The following is a 24,355-nucleotide window of genomic DNA, read 5'->3' on the forward strand; positions in this document are numbered from 1 at the left end:
TGCTATCGTATTGAAGGTTTTTAAATAATGTTATTTTTCAATTAATAAATTAAGATAGTTTATTTTAATTTGGTTCAAAATAAACCTTTTAGGGGGAGCAGGGCTTTTTTATTATTATATTTTAATTTTTTTAAATGAGTTTATTTTATGTTAAGAATGTTGTGTCTAAATTTCATGTCGATCACAGCAAAATTTACGAAGGTTTGGATATGTTTTTAACTTTTTAAATTAAGTTAAATTATATATTTGTACTGTTTGTTATAAATCCCAGGCACCAACTAATCTTTTATTCATGATAGAAAGTCGCTAAAAATATTTTTACATTTCATATATATAAACTGAGATTAGAAACCCACAGAATCTTGGTCATGAATTATCGCCAATCAGTTGCTAGAAAAAATGGAATAACATTCGGGTTTTTTATTTTTTATTTATTTTTATTATACATTGACATAAACACAGTGAAATTGGTAACTTCTGAATTGGTTTTATTATTATCACACTGCCAAGGATTTAATAAGAAAGGAAAACATAAGTTTTGTGTTATATTTATGTATTCAGTTACTAAAAACAGGGATGCGGATCTGGAGCATCTGAAAGAACAAAGAACAATATTTTATTATAAAAGATTGCTCCTCCGTTTAAGTTCGCAGTGTGTTACCTTGCTGGTTTTATCGAATAGAGCCTGGGCACGATCCTGCTGCAGACGGTAATTCACAAATTTGTCAAACACATAGCCATGCCTCGGAGACTCCACCAGGATACGATCATCTCCAACATCAAGACTAACCTCCTGCGAAGATACCTGCGGTGCAAAGAGATTTTATAAGTTTCTTTTCGTAAAATCTTTGGAAAATATCAATTAAGAAAGCTTACACAATTTGGTAGGTAAATCTCAGCGTGGATTTCATCAACGGCATCGTTTCGAACTCGAGCGCGAAGTTTGTACTGCAATTCCTGATTTCCGGCTGCCAGTTGGCGGCTGTTTCTTATGGCCGCCGCATCCTTCTCGTTGATCTCCTGAACCAATTTGCCAGTCTTGTCTTGTGCCACAACCTGATCCTGGCCGGTAATAGCAGCTGGGCCTGCAGACGACGGCTGAGCCCTTTGAACATCCTCGTTGCGCACTCGATGGGACACCAGAGTGCCGATGAACTTGCGATTGTTCAGGATAATGGTCTTTTCCATGTTGAGCTGCACATTGTACTTTTCACTCATGGCCTCGGCCACAATTTGCAGAAAGAAGTTGTTAAACAACTGCGATTTCTGCATCTTCACCAGGAACTTGGGATTGATGGCAATGTCGCAGACATCGACGGTTTTGTCGGAACGATCCTTTGTGTGTCTTGGCTCCGAGATGCTCATGGGCACCCGGTACGAACCGGGCGTTGTGGATTCCAGTATGGCAATCAGTTCCTCTTCGGTGACATCTTGGGGTGCTGGAACTTCCGGAGCCTGGCACACATTGATGAAGAACTTCTCATCGCTATTCAACTTAAAGCTCTTCACGCAGAGACCTGTGGAGAAGGCAGAAAGGGGAAACGAATAAGGTTATTAGAGATTATTCTCTGCAAAGCTTCATGTAACTAATCAATCCTATGCTGATTCAAGCGTAGTTTTCCTTTGTGCAGAAGCTATGTATATCCATGATTTATTTGGTTTGGTTTTCATTCTGTATACAATCTATTGTACATAAAGTTTAAAGTTATTTGGGTAAGAAGGTCCGCAATTAAATTATCCTTTAAGCCAGGATAGATTTTATTGTGATCCGGCCAGGCGATCTCGCTGATTGCCTATAAATAGAAGTAAGGTAAGTCGTTAGTTGAATCCTAGGAAAGATGAATAAATCAAAACACCTGACAACAAGAATGTGCTGGACATTTTCAGCATTTAAGTATTGTTAGCAGGTGATTTTTGTTCCTCGAAACATTCACTCTCACCTTGAGCTCATCGAAGGCTTGCTTGGCCAGCCAGTGGAAGACGGGATTCTTCCACTCCCGCGCAATCGACTGAATGTCCTTTGCCTTGTGCACATTTTTTGCGACTGGACTCTTTAGAGTTGCATGGTACCTCTCCCAGAGGTAGAGCATGCTGCGTATCTTGTACAGCCATAGGTGATTCGGAATGCCACGGATCAGGTCCTGCAACTCCTCCATTTGCTTCTTGGACAATTTCTCGAGGAAAGTCTCGTTCATCAGAAGGAATATGGAGCGCATGTTGCGGTAGTGGCTGAAAGTGTTCTTCTCCAGACCCATGTGGCCCAGTTTGAATACCTGATTGACTACTTGTGCGGATTTGGCCTTTGGTGACGAGGGACCGAAGCGGTGGCGCAGCGAGCGGTCACCGTACTTCTCCAGCTTCTTGTTGATTTCGCTGCCACACCACTTGTAATCACGCCACCAATTGTGCCAGTCCTTGTAGTTATTATTCCTATAGATTTTTGTCCACTCCTTACGCAACTGGGAGCGCAATTTCTTCTTGGAGTTGCGATGTTTAGCCCCTGACTGAACCTCAGATCGATTGGAGTCCAGAGACTCAGATTCAGATATGTCACTATCATCCTCCTCTTCAACAATCGCTCCATCGTCGGTGGCATATATGTTTGTGTTGTAGATGGGTGTTTGCTCGAAGAAGGTCACCGCATAGGAATCCTCCTCTTTTTGTGGCAGCTTCTTGCTCTCGTCCTTGATATAGGGCAAGCGAATTCCGGCTATAATGAAGCTCCGATTGGAGTCCACCTTCTGGCGCTTGGGGTCAGCTTTTTTAGAACCATTTTGGCCACCCAACCCTGCGGTATCCGCTTCCCTTTTTTGCCCTGCAAAATGTAATATGTCTGTTTATATACTTTGTAGGTGATTCTAAAGATTTAGGAATGCAAACCAGGGCAACAGTTGTGAGGGTTTCAATTGGAAAGAAATACAACTTCATTATTTGGTGCAGTTTTGTACAGTTTGGTATCCCAACCTGCTTTTGATTATTTTAAATCGACAGTTAAATCCGATTCAGAAAGAGTTTTTCGCAATTGTTACAATAAATAACCAAGAAAAATCTTTTCTGAAGAAGAATATATAAAGTAGACCCGTTGGGAATCACATTATAAGATAATATATTTATTCAGCCGGTTTGCATTCCAAACTACATCTATATGCAGTTTTAAACCAATTAAAACTCAAGAGTTGGTAACTCAACTTGTTGGTTCGTTCTAAGTTTGGTTTTTACTATGAATTTAAGAACTTGACCCTTACCAGCGCGTGGGTTTGCCATGACCGCGTTGTTCTTGGTTGCTTGTGTGGCTTGTGGTTTGACCTTACTTGGCTGCTGACCAGGTTTGGTTGCACCAGGATTGGTGTTCTTAGTGCGGATTGCCGGTTGTTTGGTCTTGTTCTGATTCGGTGCCCGATTGTTTGGTAGAACGCCTGGCTTCTTATTATTTGGATTTAGAGCACCAGGTTTTCTATCTTGCAGTTGGTTTGGATTTGGTTTGCTTTGACTGGGAGCATTAACATTCCTTGATGCACTGCGATCTAGACTTGTTGATGTATTTGGGCGGATTTGATTGGGTCCGCCGGAATTCCTGGATGAGCTACGCTTTTGAGCTGTTAATGAATTTGATCTTTGAATTGTATCTTGACTCAATCGTTGATGGTTTGGACCGCCAGGAATAAAGTTTGCCCTTGGGCTGCGCTCCAGACTTGGTTTGCGGTGTACTGGGCCACTAGGATTTATGTTTCTGGCCATGTTTCGATCTAGACTCGTTCGGGGATGATTTGCATTTGCACGGTTTTGATTTGAACTAACCGAATTGGCGTTTCTTTGAGCAAATCTATCAGCATTTGGTATATTCGACCCGATTGGTCTGTTGGGATTGAGACCTCCAGATTGCTGGTTATCGCGGTAACGATTACCATAGCCCGATCCGCGATCAATAGTCTGCTGATACTGGTGGTTCGGTGGAAAGCGGGGGTTATTGGAGCCCCGGAATGCTGCAGTTTCTCGTGGGGGAAGGCGTCGTGTGTCAGCGCCACGTGAAGAGTTGTTCCGCTGATCGAAATCGTCGTTTAAGTTGTGGTGACGATCGGGTTCGCGATCAAGCTGGCGCCTGTTGTCATCAATGTGGCGATCGCGTACATATGAATTACGATCATCGCTGAAATTGTCTCTGGAGATGGGTTGGTTGCGGACATCGGGTCTTTTAAAGTTATCCTGCTGATGTCCATGAAAAACATCATCGTGCATGATCGCATCATTTTCTGCATCGACGAAACGGGGATCTTCGATAAAGTTGCGTTCATTGGACATATAGTTGCCACCGTCCAGATCTCGTTCGTTGGCGTCAATCCAATCAGTGCGACAGAGTGTTATTTGATTGTTATTAACAATACGTTGGTAATTGCGATTAGCCTGGGGTTCAGGATTTCCGCCAAAGTTGTCGTTCACTTCACGAATGTCCTGGTCCACATAACGCTGCTGTTGTGGGTGGTTGTCAGGTGAGTGGAATCGATCTCTGGGCAGTTGAAAGTTTTCAACTATGTTGCCATGTTGATTGATTATCGAATTTCGATCCAAGCTGGTTTGTTGATTATTGCCAAAGTCCTGAATATTGGGCCCACGATTATAGTTCATCCGGGGATTGACAAAGTTCGAGGCATTATTTCTAATATTTTGTTGCTCACCACGAATGTTGGTATTGCGATTAAATCCTTGAACATTTTGAATATCGACATTGGGTTCCTGGTTGCGGTTAAATTGCCGTGGATTCGCATAGCGATTAAGTCCTTGCGGACACAAATCGCGATTGTTTTGATTGAATTGATCCGAATTTCCATTACTGCGATTAAACTCCAGCGGACCAACAGTAACATTGTTTCGATTAATTTCATCAGTGGTAACATTTCGATTAAATTCATCGTTGTTAAAACTACGATTATTACGATTAAAATCTTGCAAGCTTGCTTTTCTATTAGTGCGAATATATTCCTGCGGATTTGCATTTCTACCAGAGCGAATGATCTCCTGCGGATTCGCATTTCTATTAGAGCGATTGAATTCCTGTGGATCTCTGTTCAATTCATTCGCATTTCGATTAATGCGATTATCATCTCGATTTGGATTAACATTTCGATTGCCATGAAATTCCTGTGGATTCGCACTACGATTATTGCGATTGAATTCCGGCTGATTTGTACTACGATTATTATGAATGAATGCATCACTTCTTTTGTTTCGGTTTAATTCCTGATGATTCGCATTTCGATTAGGTTCCTCTGTATTCATGCTACGATTATTGCGATTGATCGGAACATTAATAGGTCCAGAATTCCTATGGATTGCTTCCTCAGTATTCACGCTACGATTATTGCGATTGACATCCTGGTTTCGATTAATCGGAGCATTATTGGGTCCGGAATTCCTTTGGACTGCGAATCCCCGACTGTTGTCCCTCCGGCCTTGAAAGTTATCCTCCCTTTGACGATTCCTCGGACGCGACCGATCAATCCGCCCCGGCGAACTATCCCGATTGATGGTGTGCCAATCAATGTTCCTCGGCGGCGATGGAGTGCGTGGACGTGACTCTGCCATGTCCTGGCTCTCCACCGCTTCCCCGATGGCCCGCAGCACCTCCTTGTCCACCACGTCCTGACGACTGTCGCCCAGCTCGACGCTGAGGCGAAACCGCTGGCGCTGGAAGTGGCGCAGGTTGAAGTTGGGCACCTTAAAGGTGCGCTGTGCCAGGGCGTTGGCCAACATCCGACTGGCGCCCAGCTCCCGGAGAAACTGCCGGCGGTTGTCCATTTCGTTGTTTCCTAATTTTATGGTACCACCACATACAATTAGAAATTCAGAAAAGCAGACACGTTTGGGGTTAGATCAATTTTAAACGACAATCTATTCTTGCCAATATTGTCAGAATATGCAGTGCTCGCAAGAAAGTATTTTATTATTTAAGTAATAATAAACTTATAATATTTTAAACGAGTTATAGCAAATATTCATCGATTATCAACACGTATAAATATGTGGATAAAATTAATTGTAAGAACTTAATGGTTGAAATAATAAAACCTAATTGATTTCAAACGCGTTAATACTTGATTACCAATAGTCAATATCAAGTTGCTGACTAAGTTTCATTTTTGCTGTTTTTGCCAATCTATGGAAGATTTAATGACATTATCTGTTATTTTAATTAAATATTTACTCAAATCGATTAGATAAGCAATGCTATCAATTTTATTTATAGAATTTTGAATACTCCTCTTGGCTTCTAGAAATTTTTAAGCATATTATTTCCAAAAACCAAACGACCACTGCATTAAGATATAAAAACTAAATCAAAACTCGACAAACGGATAAAATGCAAAGAAACCTTTGCGCGCATGTACAAATAACAATAATAGTAATGGTCATGCTTCTACCAAGAACACGGAAAATACGCAAGTAAACATCCAATAAAATTCTCACAATTGGAAACTGCCGTAGAGATATCGTTATTAGTCAGGGGCTTCCGTTGCTCTTGAGACAACAAAATGCTTAAGAGTGTGATGTCTGCCATGCTTTACACGCTTGCAAATAATTTCACCAGAGCCGGAAAGCCCCATAGCCCCATAATGTTCGTATGCCACTTAAAAGCGTGGAAGAGAGCGGCGCCGCTATCGCTCAGTATCTGCCCAAATATGGCCTCATGGCCCTAAATGTATGAACCTTACTGGCCTGGGTTTTAATTGATCGGTGGGCCAAAAAAAAAAAAGAGCAACGTCAAACGTTTTCTATTGTGTATACAAATGCTCTTGATTTCTGCGTTTCTCCCGCTCAGCGGCTATTATCTCATTTTTGATTTGTGCTCGGAAAGGCAAAACAAATAAGTTTGTTCACAACGCTTGGCTCGAATTCAGTTGCCCATTTAGCTCGTAACGAGCCGGTTGTCCGTCGTATTTTGTGCTCTGCTTCTGCTTCTGCTGCTGCTGCTGCTGCCCTCCATCCAATACCGATCCCAACCGCTCCGAGTTGAGTCGAGTCGATTCGATTCTATTCGCTCCGATCCGTTTGAATCGCAGCGACTTTTTTCCTACGCAGAGGTAATTATAAGTGACATTTCAGTCGCATCGATACTGTCCATGGTGGTTTTTGTTGCTGCAAGCCCGCCAAAGCGGAACAAGTGTGCGTGTGCGTGTGTGTGTGCTTGTATCTATGTGAAATTTATCTGCATTTCGTTGTGGGTGCGATAGTTATTTGCCCGATATTGTGAAATTTTCGAACAGCTCCAGAGAATCCCGCGAAAACATTCCTCAAAAATGGGTGATTCACTATCGCAATTGTTTGATAATAACCGTTAGTGTTTTGTCATGCTTGTAGAGCGGTTATTTAATTGATAAAAAAAATGTATAATTGGAGTGCGCAAGGTTGTTTGTCATTCAAATAAAATTACACAGCGATGGAAACTACATAGTTGCCTCGTGGGCTCCACTGTATCCACTGTGCTGACGTCAGAGGCCTTGAGAGATGGTGTTCTATAGTTTCGACAGATTCTGCCATAACGATGATAATCAGTTAACTCAAAAAAAATGAGCTCCGGAGCTTTCAAGGAGACGAAGCGGCAACTGGAGCAAACATGTGTGCGATAAGCCACAATATAAGGATTATAAACTGCAATTCATAACTAGAGTAACGACAAACACAATGGAAGAGTCTAGTATATGGGACCGATAAGGTTCATTCCGATAAGGAACTGCTTATAAAAATCATTGTGGCTACAAAGAAGTGTCTCCTTTTACGGAGTTTGCACTTCCAATTTTCCTTATCTCTCTTAGTCTTAATATAGACAGCGCCCTGTCAAGTGTCGTCAACATTTTGTAAATAAATCACGATTGTTTGTCGCATAAACAATTTATGCCGGCTGGAAAAATCCAAAGCAAACAAATAAGGTGTCAAGTAAGAGAAGAGTTCTCAATTGGTTTTGGGCAGAGGAAAATCACACACTTTTTATTGGAGAGTAGAGATCTCGGTTCCGTTTCGCTTAGCATCTCATCGTGACTCGGCGCTTTTTATGTGTGTTCCAGTGAAATTTTGCCTAAGACAAAGCAACTCTCATTTTGTGCAATTGAAAATGACTTTTGCAGGGGGTTTTCGTCTGCCGATTGTTGTGTTGTGTTGTATTATATAATCGATGCGGGAACAGGTTTCGCCATTAATTATATCGAACTTAAAATACCCGTTCCTTCAGTGCTAGAATTTTATCTAAGGCCGCTTGCTTAAAACACATGCGTAAACGAGCAAACAAGTTTTTGGCGTCCATAAAATGTGACCAGCCCAACGCCTCTATCAAAATTTGCGGCTCCGGTCAAGATTAGCTCCGAGTTGGTCTTTCTTCTTTTTGTGTAAATTAATTCTTCGAGGTGGCAAAACTAGTTTTGCGTTAAATATTTGTCATTGGCAATGATTGTTAGGCAATAAACCATCGTTTCAAGTGGGCGAGCGATGAGACCTTCCACGAAGTACCCTGTGCATGTAAACACTTATCGGCTCTTACCACACAATTACGAGGGACTAGATAACAAACTGTTCTAATCAACCCTTTTAACACTCAAAAGCAGCATTCTTTGAGATATACATACATACATATGCATGCCACTTGAATCTTATAAATGAATAACATTGAACATATGGACATTTTTTATATTGATTTTAATGAATATTAATAACGATTTGGGAAAAAATTTTATTAAGAAACAAATTATTTTTCATGGCTAATATTTATAAATTTAAACTGATTTTCATTTCTAGAGGGTAAATTAAAAAAAAATATATATATATATATAAAATTATATTAAAAATAGATTTCCGATTCGGAAAAAAGCAAGGAAAGTTTTACATATTCTAGAAAAATATATATTTTAGAGAATTTTAATGAATCAACCGCCTTAAATTAATTAAACTTAATTATCCATTTCTTGTTTTTGCTTGTAATAATGATTTTCTAAAAAAAACTAGGCGTTTGAGAGTTAAAATTTGGGCAGATAATCTTGGTATCATCGCTCTTTCAGTTGCTTTTTGCCATGATCTATTATGTTATTAATATATATCAGTGTCCGTCATATCGCGAGTCCACGTTCGCCTGTTCTCTTTTTGTCTTATCGCGGGTTTACTGTACCGCTCTCAAGCGCAATCGATAGCGACGTGAGATGTTTATCTGGCTGACATGGTTCAGCACTCGCAGAGACTAGCGACAGTAATCATAAGTGACATAGACCATAAAGTCTGGTGTCATGCCTAGCCGGCTAGAAATTCCGGGATTCTCCGCGCTACTGCTCGCCATATCAGTGGCCTGAAAAATCCCGGTTATCGCAATGGACGCCACTCACCTGCGGTCGGCTGAACAATTAGCGAATCCCGCGGCGGAGGCTTCTGCTGGCCACTTCCGCCCGGATTCGCACCTCCGAAGAACTGGTTTATGTTGTCCTCAAACTCGTTCTGCAGTAATTAATACAAATTGAAGTGGTTTCAAAATTCTCTAATTCGCATTCTTCGTGTTTTTCTTACCCGCACGAATCGCAAGTTTTGCTCGCGAAAATTGTCATTGCCCTCAATGAAATTGGAGCGACGCGCCATTTTGCACCACGCTATTAACAGTCAGGCACGATTTAAAACAAATGTAAAACTATTTTTACGCTTTGCCACTCGCAGAAAACAAAATTTTTTATTTGCTTCAACGGGAGCTGTCAACTCGTTTGGGAGCAATAATTGTGATAGTGTGACCATCCGTTGAATGTTTTGATTTGCTAAAAACCCATAAAATACTAGAAACAAATTGAGTGGCCATGTTAATGTCACGTTTACAATGGGGTTTCACGAAAATGTTCGCTGTACCAGAAAAAAATTATACAATTGTATACAAAATAAAACAAATGGTTACAGAATTTAAGATGTTCAATTTTTTATTTAAAGGTTAACCTAATGAAATTATAATATGCATGAAGACAATTGAAGACCTGGGAGGAACAATATAGACAAAAATTTAATTTCTAATATTCCTATAAACTATTTATAAATTTGTTTTACAATATTATTACCAAACAAAAACATTTCAACTCTCTTTTTTAATAGGAACTATCATCTTGACCATATAAAATCGCAAATATTATTTTATTATATCATTCAAATTATTTTTTCATTCAAAATAACTGAAAAATGAGTTTTATGAATACCAACGATTTTTAAGCATAACCTCCAATTATTCACCACTGTACTTCAAAACAAAATACCACGAAAAATACCGGTGTAAAGACACACCTCTTTCCACTGCCGCGATTAGCGGTTGTTGTAGTTGCTGCCGCTTGGGAAGGAACAGCTGTTGGCCAGAAAATATATAGATCCGTTGCTTCCTTTTCGTCACTACAGTTACCACATCGCCCGATATAGCACTATTCATAAACCAATTGCACTTGGAGCAGGTTGCCGAGAAGACGAGCGACCATGGCGGAGGACACAAGTTCGCCGATGGACAGATTCTGTGGTTCCACATTCTGGGTGAGTGTGCATCCTTAGTTGCGCCTGAGGTCGAGGAAGTACATATTTTCCGTTTATCCGGTGAACAGAACGCTTCGGAGACATGGTGGACCGACGATCCGGACTTCACGCCGTGCTTTGAGCAGACGGTGCTGGTCTGGACGCCCTGCGCCTTCTACTGGTGCTTCGTGATCTTCGACTTCTACTATCTGAAGGCGAGTTTGGACAGGAACATACCCTGGAACAAGCTGAACGTGAGCAAGGCCCTGGTGAATCTGGGTCTGCTGGTGATCACTGCCTTGGACCTGATACTGGCCCTGATCAAGAAGGGCGGCGACTCCGAGCTGCCGCTGTACGACTTGGACGTGTGGGGTCCCATCATCAAGTTCGCCACCTTCCTGCTGATCTTCATATTCATCCCGCTGAATCGCAAGTATGGAGTGCAGACCACGGGATGCCAATTCCTGTTCTGGTTCCTGCTGACCGTGCTCTCGATTCCGCGCTGCCGCACTGAGGTTCGGCTAAATGCGGACCGCCAGAAGATCCTGGACTCGCAACAGACCACGGAGCACAACTTCTTCTGGGAGGAGTATCAGTTCGCCAGCTTCTTCGTCTCATTCACCTTCACCTGCATCATGCTGATCCTCAACTGCTTTGCGGACGGCATGCCCAAGCAAACCAAGTATCAGAGGGGAGAGAACGAGATACCCGAGCTGTCGGCCAGTTTCATCTCGAGGATCACCTACCAGTGGTTCGATAGCATGGCCCTCAAGGGCTACCGCAATCCGCTGGAGGAGAAGGACCTCTGGGACCTGAGGCCGCAGGACAGCTGCTCCGAAGTGATGCCCATCTTTGCCCACCACTGGAACCAGAACGTGCGTAAGAACTACAAGGGCAGGGCCCGCGTGGAGCCGAAGGCGCAGTTTAGCAACGGACACGTGACCTTCGAGAATCCCCATGGCGAGAAGAATGGCAGCAAGAAGGGCATGGCCAGCATTATGCCGCCCATCTACAGATCCTTCGGAGGCGTTTTCCTGTTTGGCTCCCTCATGAAGCTGTTTACCGATGTCCTGACATTTGCCCAGCCGCAGGTCCTGAGCCTGATCATTGGCTTCGTCGAGGCCCACGAAACGGATCCGCAGCCCGAGTGGAAGGGCATCATGTACGCCGTGTTGCTTTTCGTGTTGGCCGCTGCACAGACCTTAATTCTGGGTCAGTACTTCCACCGCATGTTCGTCGTGGGCCTGCGCATCAGGACAGCTCTGATCAACGCCATCTACCGCAAGGCCCTGCGCATTTCAAACTCCACCAAAAAGGAATCGACCGTGGGCGAGATCGTCAACCTGATGGCCGTGGATGCCCAGCGTTTCATGGAGCTGACTACCTACCTGAATATGATCTGGTCGGCGCCTCTGCAGATCGGCCTAGCACTATATTTCCTCTGGCAGCAGTTGGGACCATCTGTCCTGGCCGGTCTGGCTGTGATGATTATCCTTATACCCGTGAACGGAGTGGTTGCCAGCCGCATCAAGACCTATCAGATCAGGCAGATGAAGTACAAGGATGAGCGTGTTAAGCTCATGAACGAAGTCCTGAGTGGCATTAAGGTGAGTGATCCTGGGACAAGGAATAATGACCCTAACCCCTTAAATGTTATAAATTTGTCATGTCAAATTGACTGAGGTTAGGATTCGTACATGTGTCAGCTCGTTAATCTATTTCCTTGCCATCCTTGATAGGTCCTCAAATTGTACGCCTGGGAGCCGAGTTTCGAGAAGCAAGTTTTGGACATCCGTGAAAAGGAGATCGCGACTCTGCGATCCACCGCTTACCTGAACGCGGGCACTTCGTTCCTGTGGTCCTGCGCCCCCTTCCTGGTAAGATATGCCAGCCCCGCAGGGCTCTGAGTCCTCCGAGATTTCTTTACAGCTGACCGAGATGAGATAGATGATGACGTATAGCATTGGACTAATCTGGCAAATATATGTACTTCGTGTCCGCACAATCAAAGGTTTCCTTGGTCACGTTCGCCACTTACGTGTTGACCAGCGAGGCGAATCAGCTGAGCGTCGAGAAGGTGTTAGTCTCAATCGCCCTCTTCGACCTCATGAAACTCCCGCTGACCATCCTGCCCATGCTGAGTGTTGACATAGCCGAGGTACGGCGCCCACGACGATAATGGAGTTTCAAGCTCTTCGGCTATGGTGCATCTCCGCCTCCTCTTTTCCATCAACTTCGAAACAAGGATCAAGAACATCCATTTTAGCAACGCCTTAAACGATATTGTGTATTATCTTTTAGGTTTCATTAGTCACATTCGCCACTTACGTTCTAATCGATGAAAATAACGTGCTTGATGCCACAAAAACCTTTGTCTCATTATCATTATTCAACATTCTCCGGTTTCCGTTAACAGTGTTGCCCATACTGATCACCAACGTGGTGCAAGTAAGTTACGCTCGATTGCAATACCAAATACTACCACTTTGTCGATCTCAGTGGGGCTGAGCGATTATAGTATATATAAAACTCAGACTGATCGCCGGCCCCACTGTGATCGATCGTTTTGTGCCGTTTTGTGATTGTGATTTATGTTTATTTACTCAATTTGAATTCTTTTTTAGCCAAAGCAAATTTACACCATAATATAACCCTCTAACCAATGTTTCCCTTTCCTTCATTGATACCTTTCACTCATTTTTTCCATTTAAATTTTCACTTTCTCATTCGCCAGGAATTTAAAGGTGTCCGAACCAAACCAGTTCCGATTTGTCGTAAATTTGGTGGTGGGGTGCCTTTCTATCAGTTTCATTAGAAACCATTTGTTTGTGTTTTAAAATATGCCCTTGCAGAGGGTAATTTCAGGGGACTTAATTGTGGGTCAAGTAAAGACATGAAAATTTGTCCGTGTGCTTAGAAAGAAATACGTGATTTGTAGTCAGTTAGGTGCAAGCCTTTCTCGAATAAATAAGTTAAATCGATAATAGTCCTTATAAAACTAATCCCGAATTTGTTTTATTTATTTTATTAATTGGACAATCATATCTCATCCCAAATTTTTAGACCCTCCCTTTTATTTGTGCTGCAGGGGTATATAGAAGCCTCGGCAAACTCCGAGGATATTCCCCATTTATTCCGTTTTGGGTTGTTACATTTTTCCTCATCTGCCCCATCATACTTTTCCTTTCCCAAAACCTTTTACTAACATATTCTGTGTACCACAATAACGCATATTGTGCAAACCATTCTAATCGACTTTCCAATTTCCATGTGCGAACGAATAGACGCAAGTTTCTGTGGATCGTATAAATAAGTTCCTGAACAGTGAGGAACTGGATCCCAACAGCGTTCTCCACGATTCCTCCAAACGTAAGCACATTTAATGACCTGGCATGACATATTTGTGTTTACATACATATTTTACTTGCAGCCCATCCCATGAGCATTGAGAACGGCGAGTTCTCCTGGGGCGATGAGATCACGCTGCGCAACATCAACATTGAGGTGCACAAGAACAGCCTGGTGGCCCTGGTGGGCACCGTGGGCTCCGGCAAGTCCTCGGTGGTGCAGGCCTTCCTCGGCGAAATGGAGAAACTTGCGGGCATTGTCAACACCGTGGGCAAGTTGGCCTATGTGCCGCAGCAGGCGTGGATTCAGAATGCGACGGTGAGGGACAACATCCTGTTCGGCAAGGCTTACGACCGCAAGCGCTACAACAAGGTCATCGATGCCTGTGCCCTGCGCGCCGATATCGACATCCTTTCGGCGGGAGATCTCACGGAAATCGGTGAGAAGGGCATTAATTTATCAGGTGGCCAAAAGCAGCGTATTTCGTTGGCCCGTGCCGTATACAGTGATGCCGATCTCTATTTGCTGGACGATCCTCTGAGTGCCGTGGACTCTCATGTGGGTAAGCACATTTTCGAGGAGGTGATTGGACCCAAGGGCATGCTGGCCCGCAAGTCACGCGTGCTGGTCACCCATGGCGTCACGTTCCTGCCCCAGGTCGACAGCATCTACGTGCTGAAAATGGGCGAGATCAGCGAGAGCGGCACATTCGACCAGCTGGTTAAGAACAAGGGTGCCTTCGCCGACTTTATCATCCAGCATCTGCAGGATGGCAATGAAGAGGAGGAGGAGCTCAACCAGATCAAGCGCCAAATCTCCAGCACCGGAGATGTCCCTGAGTTGCTAGGCAGTGTCGAGAAGGCCATTAAGTTGGCGCGCACGGAAAGCTTGTCCGATTCCATGTGAGTAAATGGTGCTTAAATTATCGATATAGAACTTTCCATAGAAACATGTATTTAAAGTATACTAATTAATTGAATATTTGTTTTTTAGCTCGGTTACCTCTGCGGACAGTTTAATGGGCGGAGGCGGAGGAGGAGGAGGGGGAAGTCTTCGCCGGCGGACCAGGCGCCAGAATTCCCACGACTCAGTGGCCTCAGCCGCTTCGCTGAAGAAGAAGCAGGAGGTCGAGGGCAAGCTTATTGAAACGGAAAAATCACAAACTGGTGGAGTGGAGTTCGCCGTGTACAAACACTATATAAAGAGCGTTGGCATCTTCCTGTCGGTGGCCACGCTGGTACTGAACTTCGTTTTCCAAGCATTCCAAATCGGGTCGAATCTGTGGCTCACCAAGTGGGCCAACGACCAAGACGTGGGCAACGACACTGGCCTCAGGAACATGTATCTGGGTGTTTATGGTGCCTTTGGATTCGGTCAAGGTAAGTCCATTGTAATTCGATTTAGTTCGATATTTTTTATTTGAACTTATTCTTGTTTCATGTTCGTTTTGTCCATTTTGTTGTGTTAGATTAAGTTGGTTTTAGTTGTTTTTGTTTTATTTTATTGCATGTTTTTGCTTATTTTTTATGCCTTTTAAGTTTTTCTTTTTGTGTTTTGGTTTTGTTATTTACTGTAAGAAGATGGTGTCACAGAATGGAAAATTTATTATAAAATTAATTGCTTAATTCCAAAAAATATTTGCATATTTAACTTAAACAACAAATACCATCTTTTATAAAATCTTTCTTTCATTTTGTCACGATCTTTTTAAGTTTATTCTACTATGTTTGATTTGGGGTTTTCATTAATGTTTGGCTTACTTAATTGTTTCTATCCTTGGTGCCAAGAGAACACATGCTGCTCAGCTACCTTTAGGCGGCTTTAATTAGCTTTAGGCCCAATCTTTGGACGTTCACAAAACTCGCAAGCAAAGCACACAAAGCTAAAAAGCAGTAACACCTCAAACTAAGTAGTTTTATTTAATGCTGCACGCTTAGCAACCAAAAACGAAAGGCTTTCTATATTAATAAACGCTATTAGTATTAGTCTTACACAACGTACACTAAATTGTTCTGATATCGATAAATATGATTTGGCTATCGATCGATAGTGATTGATGTTATTGTATATCAGAACACTACACCTAACCAACTTAACTAACGGTTCCCCCTTGTGTATGTGTGTCTGTGTGCGTAAATGTGTAAATTGATTAGTTTCACAAACAATATTAGACTTTGGCAATATTTTTGGACCCCGCCTAACTCACAAAAACAAAATTATCGACCAATAATCGCCAAAAATCGATACAAATCCACCGCAAATTCTAGTCGCGACGAACTTCTTCTCATCCCTTGCCATCTCATTGGGTTGCCTCGAGTGCTCGCGGGTATTACATCAGACCCTGCTCTACTTTAATCTCCGCTGGCCGATGGAACTCTTCGACACGACGCCGCTGGGACGGGTTGTCAATCGGTTCTCCAAAGATATCGATACAATCGATAATGTGCTGCCATTCAACATTCGTGTCGTCATTGGTCAGGCATACATGGTAATTGATTGAAATCGGAGCAGACGCCCCCTAACGAACGCCACTATGAATATTAATCAATGCATGGCACTTAATAATCAAACAGGAGAATCGGATCATTCTTTATATATATCATGGTTCGGCCTGGTTCATCATGCATTACCACATACTAACAATAATAATTGATCCCATTATAACATTCTTCCGTGCTCTTTATTTTACCTTTACCAATTTTTAATGTTTTAAGCCTTTGTTTAACTAAAAACCTTATAAAAAATATTCCTTTAGCTTATTTAGCTTGCTAAAATGGCCTTACTTAATTTTTTATTGAAATCATAGGGTTTTTTAAAGTCTCTATCAGATTTTAATAACGATACAAATTTTGCAGTCTACTTAAAGTATAGAATCGCTTCTGTAAAGGCCAATTAATTAAAAAAAAATGTTGTTTAATTTTTTGTAAAACAAACAATTCATTTCTGTTGTTGTAATATCAAAAAAGTATTCTTAATAGAACTATAAAGCTTCTTTTAAAAAGTATACTTCAAATCCATCAACATAACTTAAATACAAATGCAAGGGAAAAAAGAGAGCACGGCAGAATATCATGGTCGGTGGGCAAGAGGTTTTGTTGCGTACCTGGTCATTAACTGATTTACCCCTATCCTCGCTCTCTTCGAAGTTATGACAGGATATCTGTCTACCCTGATCCTTTCGCTGGGCTGCGTTTACAGTGCTCGATATATGCACAACGTCCTGCTTCATGGCACCATGCGTTGGACAATGGCAATGTTTGACATCACGCCCCTGGGTCGAGTTGTGAATCGGTTTTCCAAGGATATAGACACAGTTGATAATACCCTGCCACTCAACTTGCGGGTCGGCATCATGCAATTGTTTGTGGTAATTACCAAAAAAAAGAACATTACAAAATTAAAAACCCCAATTCCCATCCTCAGCTGAGTAGGTTAGTTCTCCTCTGTGAGTTGTCAAATCTTTTTAGAATGTTTTGTCCACGCTTTAATTAAATTTTGATCAAATTTAGTTATAAAAGAACATAACTTAACTTTCCAGTTACCTCGTATTTCATTTGTTCGCTCACGCTGGCCCTTGGATGCATCTACTGCTCCAAGGAGCTGCACGAGAAGCTTCTGACCTTCGTCTTCCGCTGGCCCATGGAGCTGTTCGATACCACGCCCCTCGGGCGCATTGTCAACCGCTTCTCGAAGGACGTCGACACGATCGACAATGTCCTGCCGATGCTTTGGCGCATGGTCATAAGTCAGGCGTTTGCGGTAAATGTCTATCCCATTAGCAAGGGCCTTTCAAAGTTTAGACTCTTAACTTAAAAGAAGTAAACAGTAGTAAAGATGTTTAACCTTTCTATAAATTAATTTAAATTATTTTTATCTATTACTTTGAAACGCTCTTCACCTTACAGTCCTTGAATACATCTGAATCTCAAAACCGTTTAATTTAATTGCTGGCATATGAAGGCTTAAGGGTTCCGGGTGAAATTAAGTGATCTTACGGAAATGTGAAACAATATTTCTCAGTTACCTTTCTTCAGGCGGTGCCGACTATACTCACTCACCTTTCGCAATCGGCACAATCCCCTTTGATTTATCCCTAGTGTTGTACGTTTGTAAAACTTCAGGGCAAAGTAATTTTATTTGGCACTAACTCCAACGTTCTATGTTGTGTATATATATGTAAATATAATCGCTAACCTCCGGGGGGCTTACATCAACAAACATAGAAGCATGATTAGTTAAAGTTGAGTTATTTTCTTTAGAACGATTTTTTTGTAACCCTCAAAAGATAAGCTAACTAAGCGCCTAAACTAATTTACGTTACATGCAGTACTGGCCAAATATTTGTCGGGACTGGCCTTAGCCCTCGGAGGACTTCACTGCTCAATGAATATTTTCAACAGACTGCTGAACACCGGCCTTAAATGGCCGATGGAACTGTTCGATACAACACCAATAGGTCGCATTCTGAGTCGCTACTCCAAGGATATCGATACGATTGACAGTGTGCTTCCAAGCATAGCCGCACAGTTGTTGAACACGTGCTTCGGGGTAAAGATTGACCCTTACACTTCCACCCTTTGTCCGAGATTAGATACTTAGATCCGCCTGAAACCTTTTAAAAACTACAATCTACTAACTACGAAATATGCACTCTTATTCAATCTAAAAATTTCATATTAACAAAAGCCAAGATTCTTGTAACCTACTTTACACTCACCTTAACCCTTAAACCTTTTTCCCACAAAAAGTTAACAGCAACACATAAACCATCCACAATATAGTCAATCAACTGAAACATAAAACATACCCTTCAGCAGCTTCAGCAACTAAACATTTTAGCCTTTGATCAACACTTTCATTTTCAATTAGTCTTTTCTTTTGGATCGAATCACGACTTTACCTGATCTAAGGTTCATTATTGCTCTGCCCATTTTATCAACAATCGACATTTGTGCGAGATGTGTGTGCGACAGCCCGAAAGAGGAACTGAAACCATTTTAGTTTAAGCCCAGCCTTAACCAGGGGCTATGGTAAACAAAACAAAACACTCTGCAGATGTACTGGTCTCAGAGCCTCTAGCCTTAAGTGCTCTTTATAAGTGGGAGCTGCCATTACGCTTCGGTTTTATATGATATAGATAAAGAATAAGAATAATGTAGGGAATCGCCTCATTCGGTCAATCCATCCAATCAAAACCTTTTCTTAGTCACTTACCAAGTGCTCGTGGGCGCACCTGTTCCGCTCTTTCACCTTTCCGATTGTCCCAGGTGTGCTAGCGTACTTTGCGGTGGTAATCGTATACCTCGGCGGCTTCCATGCGGCCAAGACCATCCATAATGAACTGCTGGCCGTCATAATCCGGGGCTCCGTGTGCCGCTTCTTCGACATCACTCCGATCGGGCGACTCTTGAACAGTTTTAGCGGCGATATGGATGTGGTCGACGAAGAGTTGCCCGCCACCATGGATTCCTTTATGACCTTTATCTTTATGGTATTTGCATATTTGATTTTCACCAATTTTTTCAGTGTTTTTATCTCCCCCCTACTGTTGTTACTTTGATAACTTTTGATTTGTAGCCTTAAAAGAGTTACGGTTTGTACGTGCAGAACCTTTGTTGTGGCAAGGTTTTGCCCAAAATCTCGTTCATATCTCTAACATTTGATATCTCTCTTTATCTCTTATCTCATTTTATATCTCTGTTCGATTTCTAATGCCCATTAAATCAAGTTAGGTCTTTGCAATTACGGCGCCGCCATAACCCTTTTCACAGCCACCTTACATGCCTCATCCAGAGTGTTCCATCGACTCTTTAACCACATCATGCATTGTCCCTCTGAGTTTTTTGACATCACGCCCAAGGGTCGGATATTGGATCGCTGTTCGAACGATATCAACTGCTTGGACTTGATTATGCCAATTAATATTAGAATGGTCATGAGTACGGCCTTTCAGGTAATCTTTCGTATCCAAAGTTCAAATGAGAATGTTTTATTTTTTTTTTTTTTAATCTCGTTAATATACATTCCGTTGGTCAAACCAATATAATTCAGTATTTCTTTTAAACAGTTCTAGCATTCGGCTGTTATATAATTTTAGTTTTTTTTTTTTAAATCCAAACGTATTCCACTGATTTTCGTTAAATCGATAAGTTTTTCCCCAATGTTTTGTCCTTAAAAAAAACCATAAATTAACATCAAAATTAGTCTGTCTCCTAACCCTTGTCCTAAATGCTGTTGTTGGTCAGTCAAAAATAGATGACAAAGTTTGTGAACCTTACGTCCAGAATTTATAAGAATATATTCCCTTCGATATTCCAAGTCTTTAGCTATATAGGCAGTGTGATTATCGTTTACTTGGGTGCCCTGATCGGGACCCGGAAAATATTTGTCCACCTATTTGGCCACATAATGCATGCCCCGCAAGCCTTTTTCGACATAAAGCCCCGGGCACGAATTATCGATCGTCTGTCGAACGATATTTACAAATTGGATATTGTATTGCCAGAACTAATACGCGTCTTTAACTCGCAAGTGTTTCGGGTACGTTCGCTGTGACTGACCACCAATAAAATACATATTTTATAACTAATAACGACTAACATTATGGTATCAATTGCACTGTACCAATCCCTCAACCCGTAGCAATTTGAGGCATTCTCCGGCTCTCCACATCCCTAATCTGTAAATACATAGTTGGTTTGACGGGCCGGGCGCATGTTGTACTTTGGTTCCCATCCAAATCCCTAACTTAAGATTATTTTTCCTGTGGTTGTCTTCTCTTCTCTTGGCCTGAGTACACAAAAAATATAAAGTATTTACTGGTAAATCACACAATACATTTTTGAAATCCGAATCATTTTATAAAACTGTAAAAATACATTTTATTTATTGATATGAACAAAGAAATTTAAAATACTCAAAAATTTCTAAATGAAATGAAAATAAGTTAAATGCAGTAAATATTTTTTTTGGAGCGTAAGCCAACCCCGAACCCACTTAGGGACTTGCCTGGGCATTTCTATTTTACCTACTCGAAGTGTCGAATTCTGCTAAATGAATTGAAAAATTAATTCTCCATCCGTACTGAATTGCCCAATCGCAGGTTTCACGTCAATTTTTACGGACTTGGCTCCGGCGCTGGGCAGTTTGCATGCCGCGAAAGTCCTGCACTCGATGCTCCTCGAAAATGTGCTGAAAGCACCAATGACCATGTTCGATACGACGCCGGTGGGTCGCATACTGTCCCGATTCTCGAAAGACGTTGAAACGGTTGACCAGAAAATGCCAGGTCATGAACGATTGCATTTGGTGTGCTTACGAGGTAATTTCACAGCACTAGGCACCAGGAAGAGTCTTCAAATTGCTACACAATAACACATCGGCAGTAACCCCAGCGACATTAACCTTGTGCATATCAGAGAACTAACCAGACCCCGATTAATTGGCGGCGCCTCATTACTCTCTCTCATTACTCCCTCTCCCTCAATTTTTCCTTTCATCAAGTTAAAGCGTTCGATCCAAAAAAAGAAGACATATTACATTAACATATTTCCGTTCATTATATTCTTTCTATTAACCCCCGCACCTCCACGCACTTTTGGTCCAATTTCCTACCCTGAATTGCCTTTACTTACATTGCTATTTTCATATTGGCTAGGTTCTGGCTACCATTGTGGTCATTAGTCTGTCCACACCGATTTTCCTGGCCGTGATCGTGCCCATCGCCTTCCTGTACTACTTTGCCCAGCGCTTCTATGTGGCCACTTCCCGGCAGTTGATGCGTCTGGAATCCGTCTCCCGATCCCCGATCTACTCGCATTTCAGCGAAACTGTGACCGGAGCCTCGACTATTCGCGCCTACAACGTTGGAAATCGGTATTTGAATTTTGTATATTTGTGCAAAACAATTATCTACTTCCATAAAACCCAAAACTTTAGCTTCATTGACGAATCCGATGCCAAGGTGGACGAGAACCAGGTGTGCAAGTATCCCTCTGTGATCGCCAACCGTTGGCTGGCCATTCGTCTTGAAATGGTTGGCAATCTGATCATCCTGTTCGCCTCGCTCTTTGCCGTGCTGGGCGGTCAAACCAATCCCGGCCTGGTGGGTCTGTCGGTGAGCTACGCCCTGCAGGTGACCCAAACCCTCAACTGGCTGGTGCGCATGACCTCCGACATCGAGACGAACATCGTGTCCGTGGAGCGCATCAAAGAGTACGGCGAGACGAAGCAGGAAGCTGCCTGGGAGCTGGAGCAGGACAAGAGCAAGCCCAAGAACTGGCCGCAGGAGGGCCGCGTCGAGTTCCAGAACTTCCAGGTGCGCTATCGCGAAGGTCTGGATCTGGTGCTGCGCGGCGTTAGCTTCGACATCAGGGGTGGAGAGAAGGTCGGCATCGTGGGTCGCACTGGAGCCGGTAAATCCAGTCTCACATTGGCTTTGTTCAGGTAAAGAACTTGTTTTTAAGTTGAGAGGATTAATATTGCTAACCGAAAGCAACATTGATTTCCTTTCAGAATCATTGAAGCTGCCGGTGGTCGAATCGCGATCGATGGCGTGGACATTGCCACTATGGGTCTGCACATGTTGCGCTCCCGCCTGACAATCATCCCACAGGATCCGGTGCTGTTCTCTGGATCGCTGCGCGTCAACCTGGATCCCTTCGAAATCAAAACCGATGACGAGATCTGGAAGGCCTTGGAGCTGTCCCATCTGAAGTCGTTTGTGAAGAGTTTGGCAGCGGGCCTGAACCACGAGATTGCCGAGGGCGGCGAGAATCTGTCGGTGGGTCAGCGGCAGCTGGTTTGTTTGGCTCGTGCCCTGCTGCGAAAGACCAAGGTCCTGGTGCTGGACGAAGCCACCGCAGCTGTGGATCTGGAAACTGATGATTTGATTCAGGTAACTAACTGTCGAAAATATTGCTATATTTCTGTTTGCGATAATAATGTTGAAACTTGCATGTCACTTTCAGAAAACAATCCGTTCGGAGTTTAAGGAGTGCACTGTGCTGACAATTGCCCATCGTTTGAACACTATTTTGGACTCGGACAAGGTGATCGTGCTGGACAAGGGCCAGATCACGGAGTTTGCCTCGCCCACGGAACTGCTGGACAATCCCAAGTCGGCCTTCTACAGCATGGCCAAGGACGCCAACCTAGTTTAAGATCCACGAATGTCAACTTGAAACTCCACGAAACTCAAGCGGAAGAGTGTGTGCCCCCAACAAAAAACCCTAGGAATATAGATGTACGAAAAGAAACTTATTGAGCGGTAGCTTTAAGCCATTCGGCACTGACAACTGGCAGTCGGAAAATGCTCTACCTCAAGGATAGGACAAGCAACTTAGAAACAAAGAAAAAAAAAGCAAACAAACAAAGCAAAAGAAACAATAACCAGAAGAAATTAGCAAATACCAACTGAATGTTCATTAGCCTAAGCCCAATTATTCAAGCCAGTTGCGCCTTCGTCGGTTACTCTACGTTCGTTTTTAATATGTATATGTATTTACATAGTCAAGTGTATTTTTCTATTGTCTATTGTACTTAGTTTTCTATGCAAAAACAAAACGATGTAAGAGAAGAAGACCAGAAGTGAGAAGTATGCCACATATTTATGTACTTAAAATTAAAATCAACAAACATGAAAAAACTAAAATGATACTTAAACTCACTCAAGAATTGTTTGCCTTCAACTGATAAGATCAGTAATTGAAATGGTCATCGTAGTTAAATATATTGAAACTTTTGTAAAATGTATACTTAAATAATGTAATAAACACAGGGAATGAAGAAATCCCAACAAATCACATTAACACGATGATGTGTTTTCATTTTGTCAACTGAAAAACATTAAGCTTCGATCCTTTAAAAAAATTGAAAGAAGATAACACCACACATTTTGTTTTTCAGTGATAAAATGTATTTTGATTTCTATCCATGGCAACTTTTTATGATTAAGCTTTTAGTGGAGTTGCTTTCCCCTATGGAAAGTTATTTTTGGTTTGAGCATGGAATACAAATTTCTCCGAAAAAGCTTTCACTTTTTTTTTATTTTTTTTTCGTATTTATTCGTAAGGTCGGAAATGTTTCCTTTATTGCGTGGCAAACTTCGACTGAATTTATAATACCCTCTGCAAGAGTTAGATAAATTTAATTCGAAATTTTAAGTATTTTTTTTTTAGTAAATTTTATGTTACTCGCATTTTATACGGTCGGGAACCGAAATCAAAAACTTATCTACTTTTAATTCGATTTTTTACAATTTTTAATTACTATCTGGTAGACCCTTAATGTAACAGAATGCAAAAAGTTGTAAACTGCAGACCAATATTCTTACATATTTATTATTATGCTGGTCTAGAATATATACTTTATTTGGCTGGAAAATTTATCCTTTGCTAAATTAACAAGTGTACGCAAATGAGTAGCTCGTTTAAAATAGATTGACTTGTTAAAATTGTTTTTATTTTTACCATTGCTCATTCATTGTCTCATTCTATACAAGCAC

At 42.0% G+C, this 24,355-nt stretch overlaps 2 protein-coding genes across 19 annotated transcripts; one reads left to right on the top strand and one right to left on the bottom strand.

Moving 5' to 3' along the window:
* Nucleotides 1-416: 416 nt before the first annotated feature.
* On the bottom strand, nt 417-9,775 carry LOC128261558 (PIH1 domain-containing protein 1). Of its 3 annotated transcripts, XM_052995320.1 has the most exons (6): nt 9,538-9,775; nt 9,360-9,468; nt 3,341-5,804; nt 3,246-3,283; nt 1,941-2,815; nt 1,524-1,793 (listed from the first exon to the last, which is right to left on the bottom strand). In XM_052995320.1, the coding sequence occupies exons 1-6, from the start codon at nt 9,604-9,606 to the stop codon at nt 1,668-1,670; spliced, it is 3,681 nt and encodes a 1,226-aa protein (XP_052851280.1). In that variant the 5' UTR covers nt 9,607-9,775; the 3' UTR covers nt 1,524-1,667. The 3 variants fall into 3 exon arrangements, with proteins under 3 accessions (XP_052851281.1, XP_052851280.1, XP_052851279.1); XM_052995321.1 differs by lacking the exons at nt 1,524-1,793; nt 1,941-2,815; nt 3,246-3,283; nt 3,341-5,804 and adding exons at nt 417-593; nt 662-805; nt 877-1,517 and having other exon boundaries at nt 9,538-9,744; XM_052995319.1 differs by having other exon boundaries at nt 3,246-5,804.
* Nucleotides 6,304-23,665, top strand: LOC128261555 (multidrug resistance-associated protein 1). Of its 16 annotated transcripts, none has more exons than XM_052995313.1 (13): nt 6,314-7,076; nt 10,396-10,524; nt 10,593-12,110; nt 12,243-12,380; nt 12,515-12,661; nt 13,788-13,872; nt 13,934-14,753; nt 14,845-15,230; nt 16,998-17,218; nt 21,509-21,726; nt 21,790-22,296; nt 22,366-22,747; nt 22,821-23,665. In XM_052995313.1, the coding sequence occupies exons 2-13, from the start codon at nt 10,471-10,473 to the stop codon at nt 23,010-23,012; spliced, it is 4,668 nt and encodes a 1,555-aa protein (XP_052851273.1). In that variant the 5' UTR covers nt 6,314-7,076; nt 10,396-10,470; the 3' UTR covers nt 23,013-23,665. The 16 variants fall into 16 exon arrangements, with proteins under 16 accessions (XP_052851275.1, XP_052851274.1, XP_052851277.1 ...); XM_052995311.1 differs by lacking the exon at nt 16,998-17,218 and adding an exon at nt 17,390-17,610; XM_052995312.1 differs by lacking the exon at nt 16,998-17,218 and adding an exon at nt 20,171-20,391.
* Nucleotides 23,666-24,355: the final 690 nt, after the last annotated feature.

This window comes from Drosophila gunungcola, unplaced genomic scaffold (assembly GCF_025200985.1).
Source record: "Drosophila gunungcola strain Sukarami unplaced genomic scaffold, Dgunungcola_SK_2 000001F, whole genome shotgun sequence".
Lineage (NCBI taxonomy): Eukaryota > Metazoa > Arthropoda > Insecta > Diptera > Drosophilidae > Drosophila > Drosophila gunungcola.

Bases quoted from the DNA above. Each gene is read 5' to 3' on its own strand.
- LOC128261558 (XM_052995319.1), bottom strand. From the start codon at position 9,606: ATGGCGCGTCGCTCCAATTTCATTGAGGGCAATGACAATTTTCGCGAG. The intron at 2,816-3,245 runs GTAAGGGTCAAG...TACATTTTGCAG, and splicing joins CATGGCAAACCCACGCGCTG to GGCAAAAAAGGGAAGCGGAT. The intron at 1,794-1,940 runs GTGAGAGTGAAT...TTCTATTTATAG, and splicing joins AAGCCTTCGATGAGCTCAAG to GCAATCAGCGAGATCGCCTG.
- LOC128261555 (XM_052995303.1), top strand. From the start codon at position 10,471: ATGGCGGAGGACACAAGTTCGCCGATGGACAGATTCTGTGGTTCCACA. The intron at 12,662-13,787 runs GTACGGCGCCCA...GCGAACGAATAG, and splicing joins TGAGTGTTGACATAGCCGAG to ACGCAAGTTTCTGTGGATCG. The intron at 21,727-21,789 runs GTATTTGAATTT...CCAAAACTTTAG, and splicing joins GCCTACAACGTTGGAAATCG to CTTCATTGACGAATCCGATG.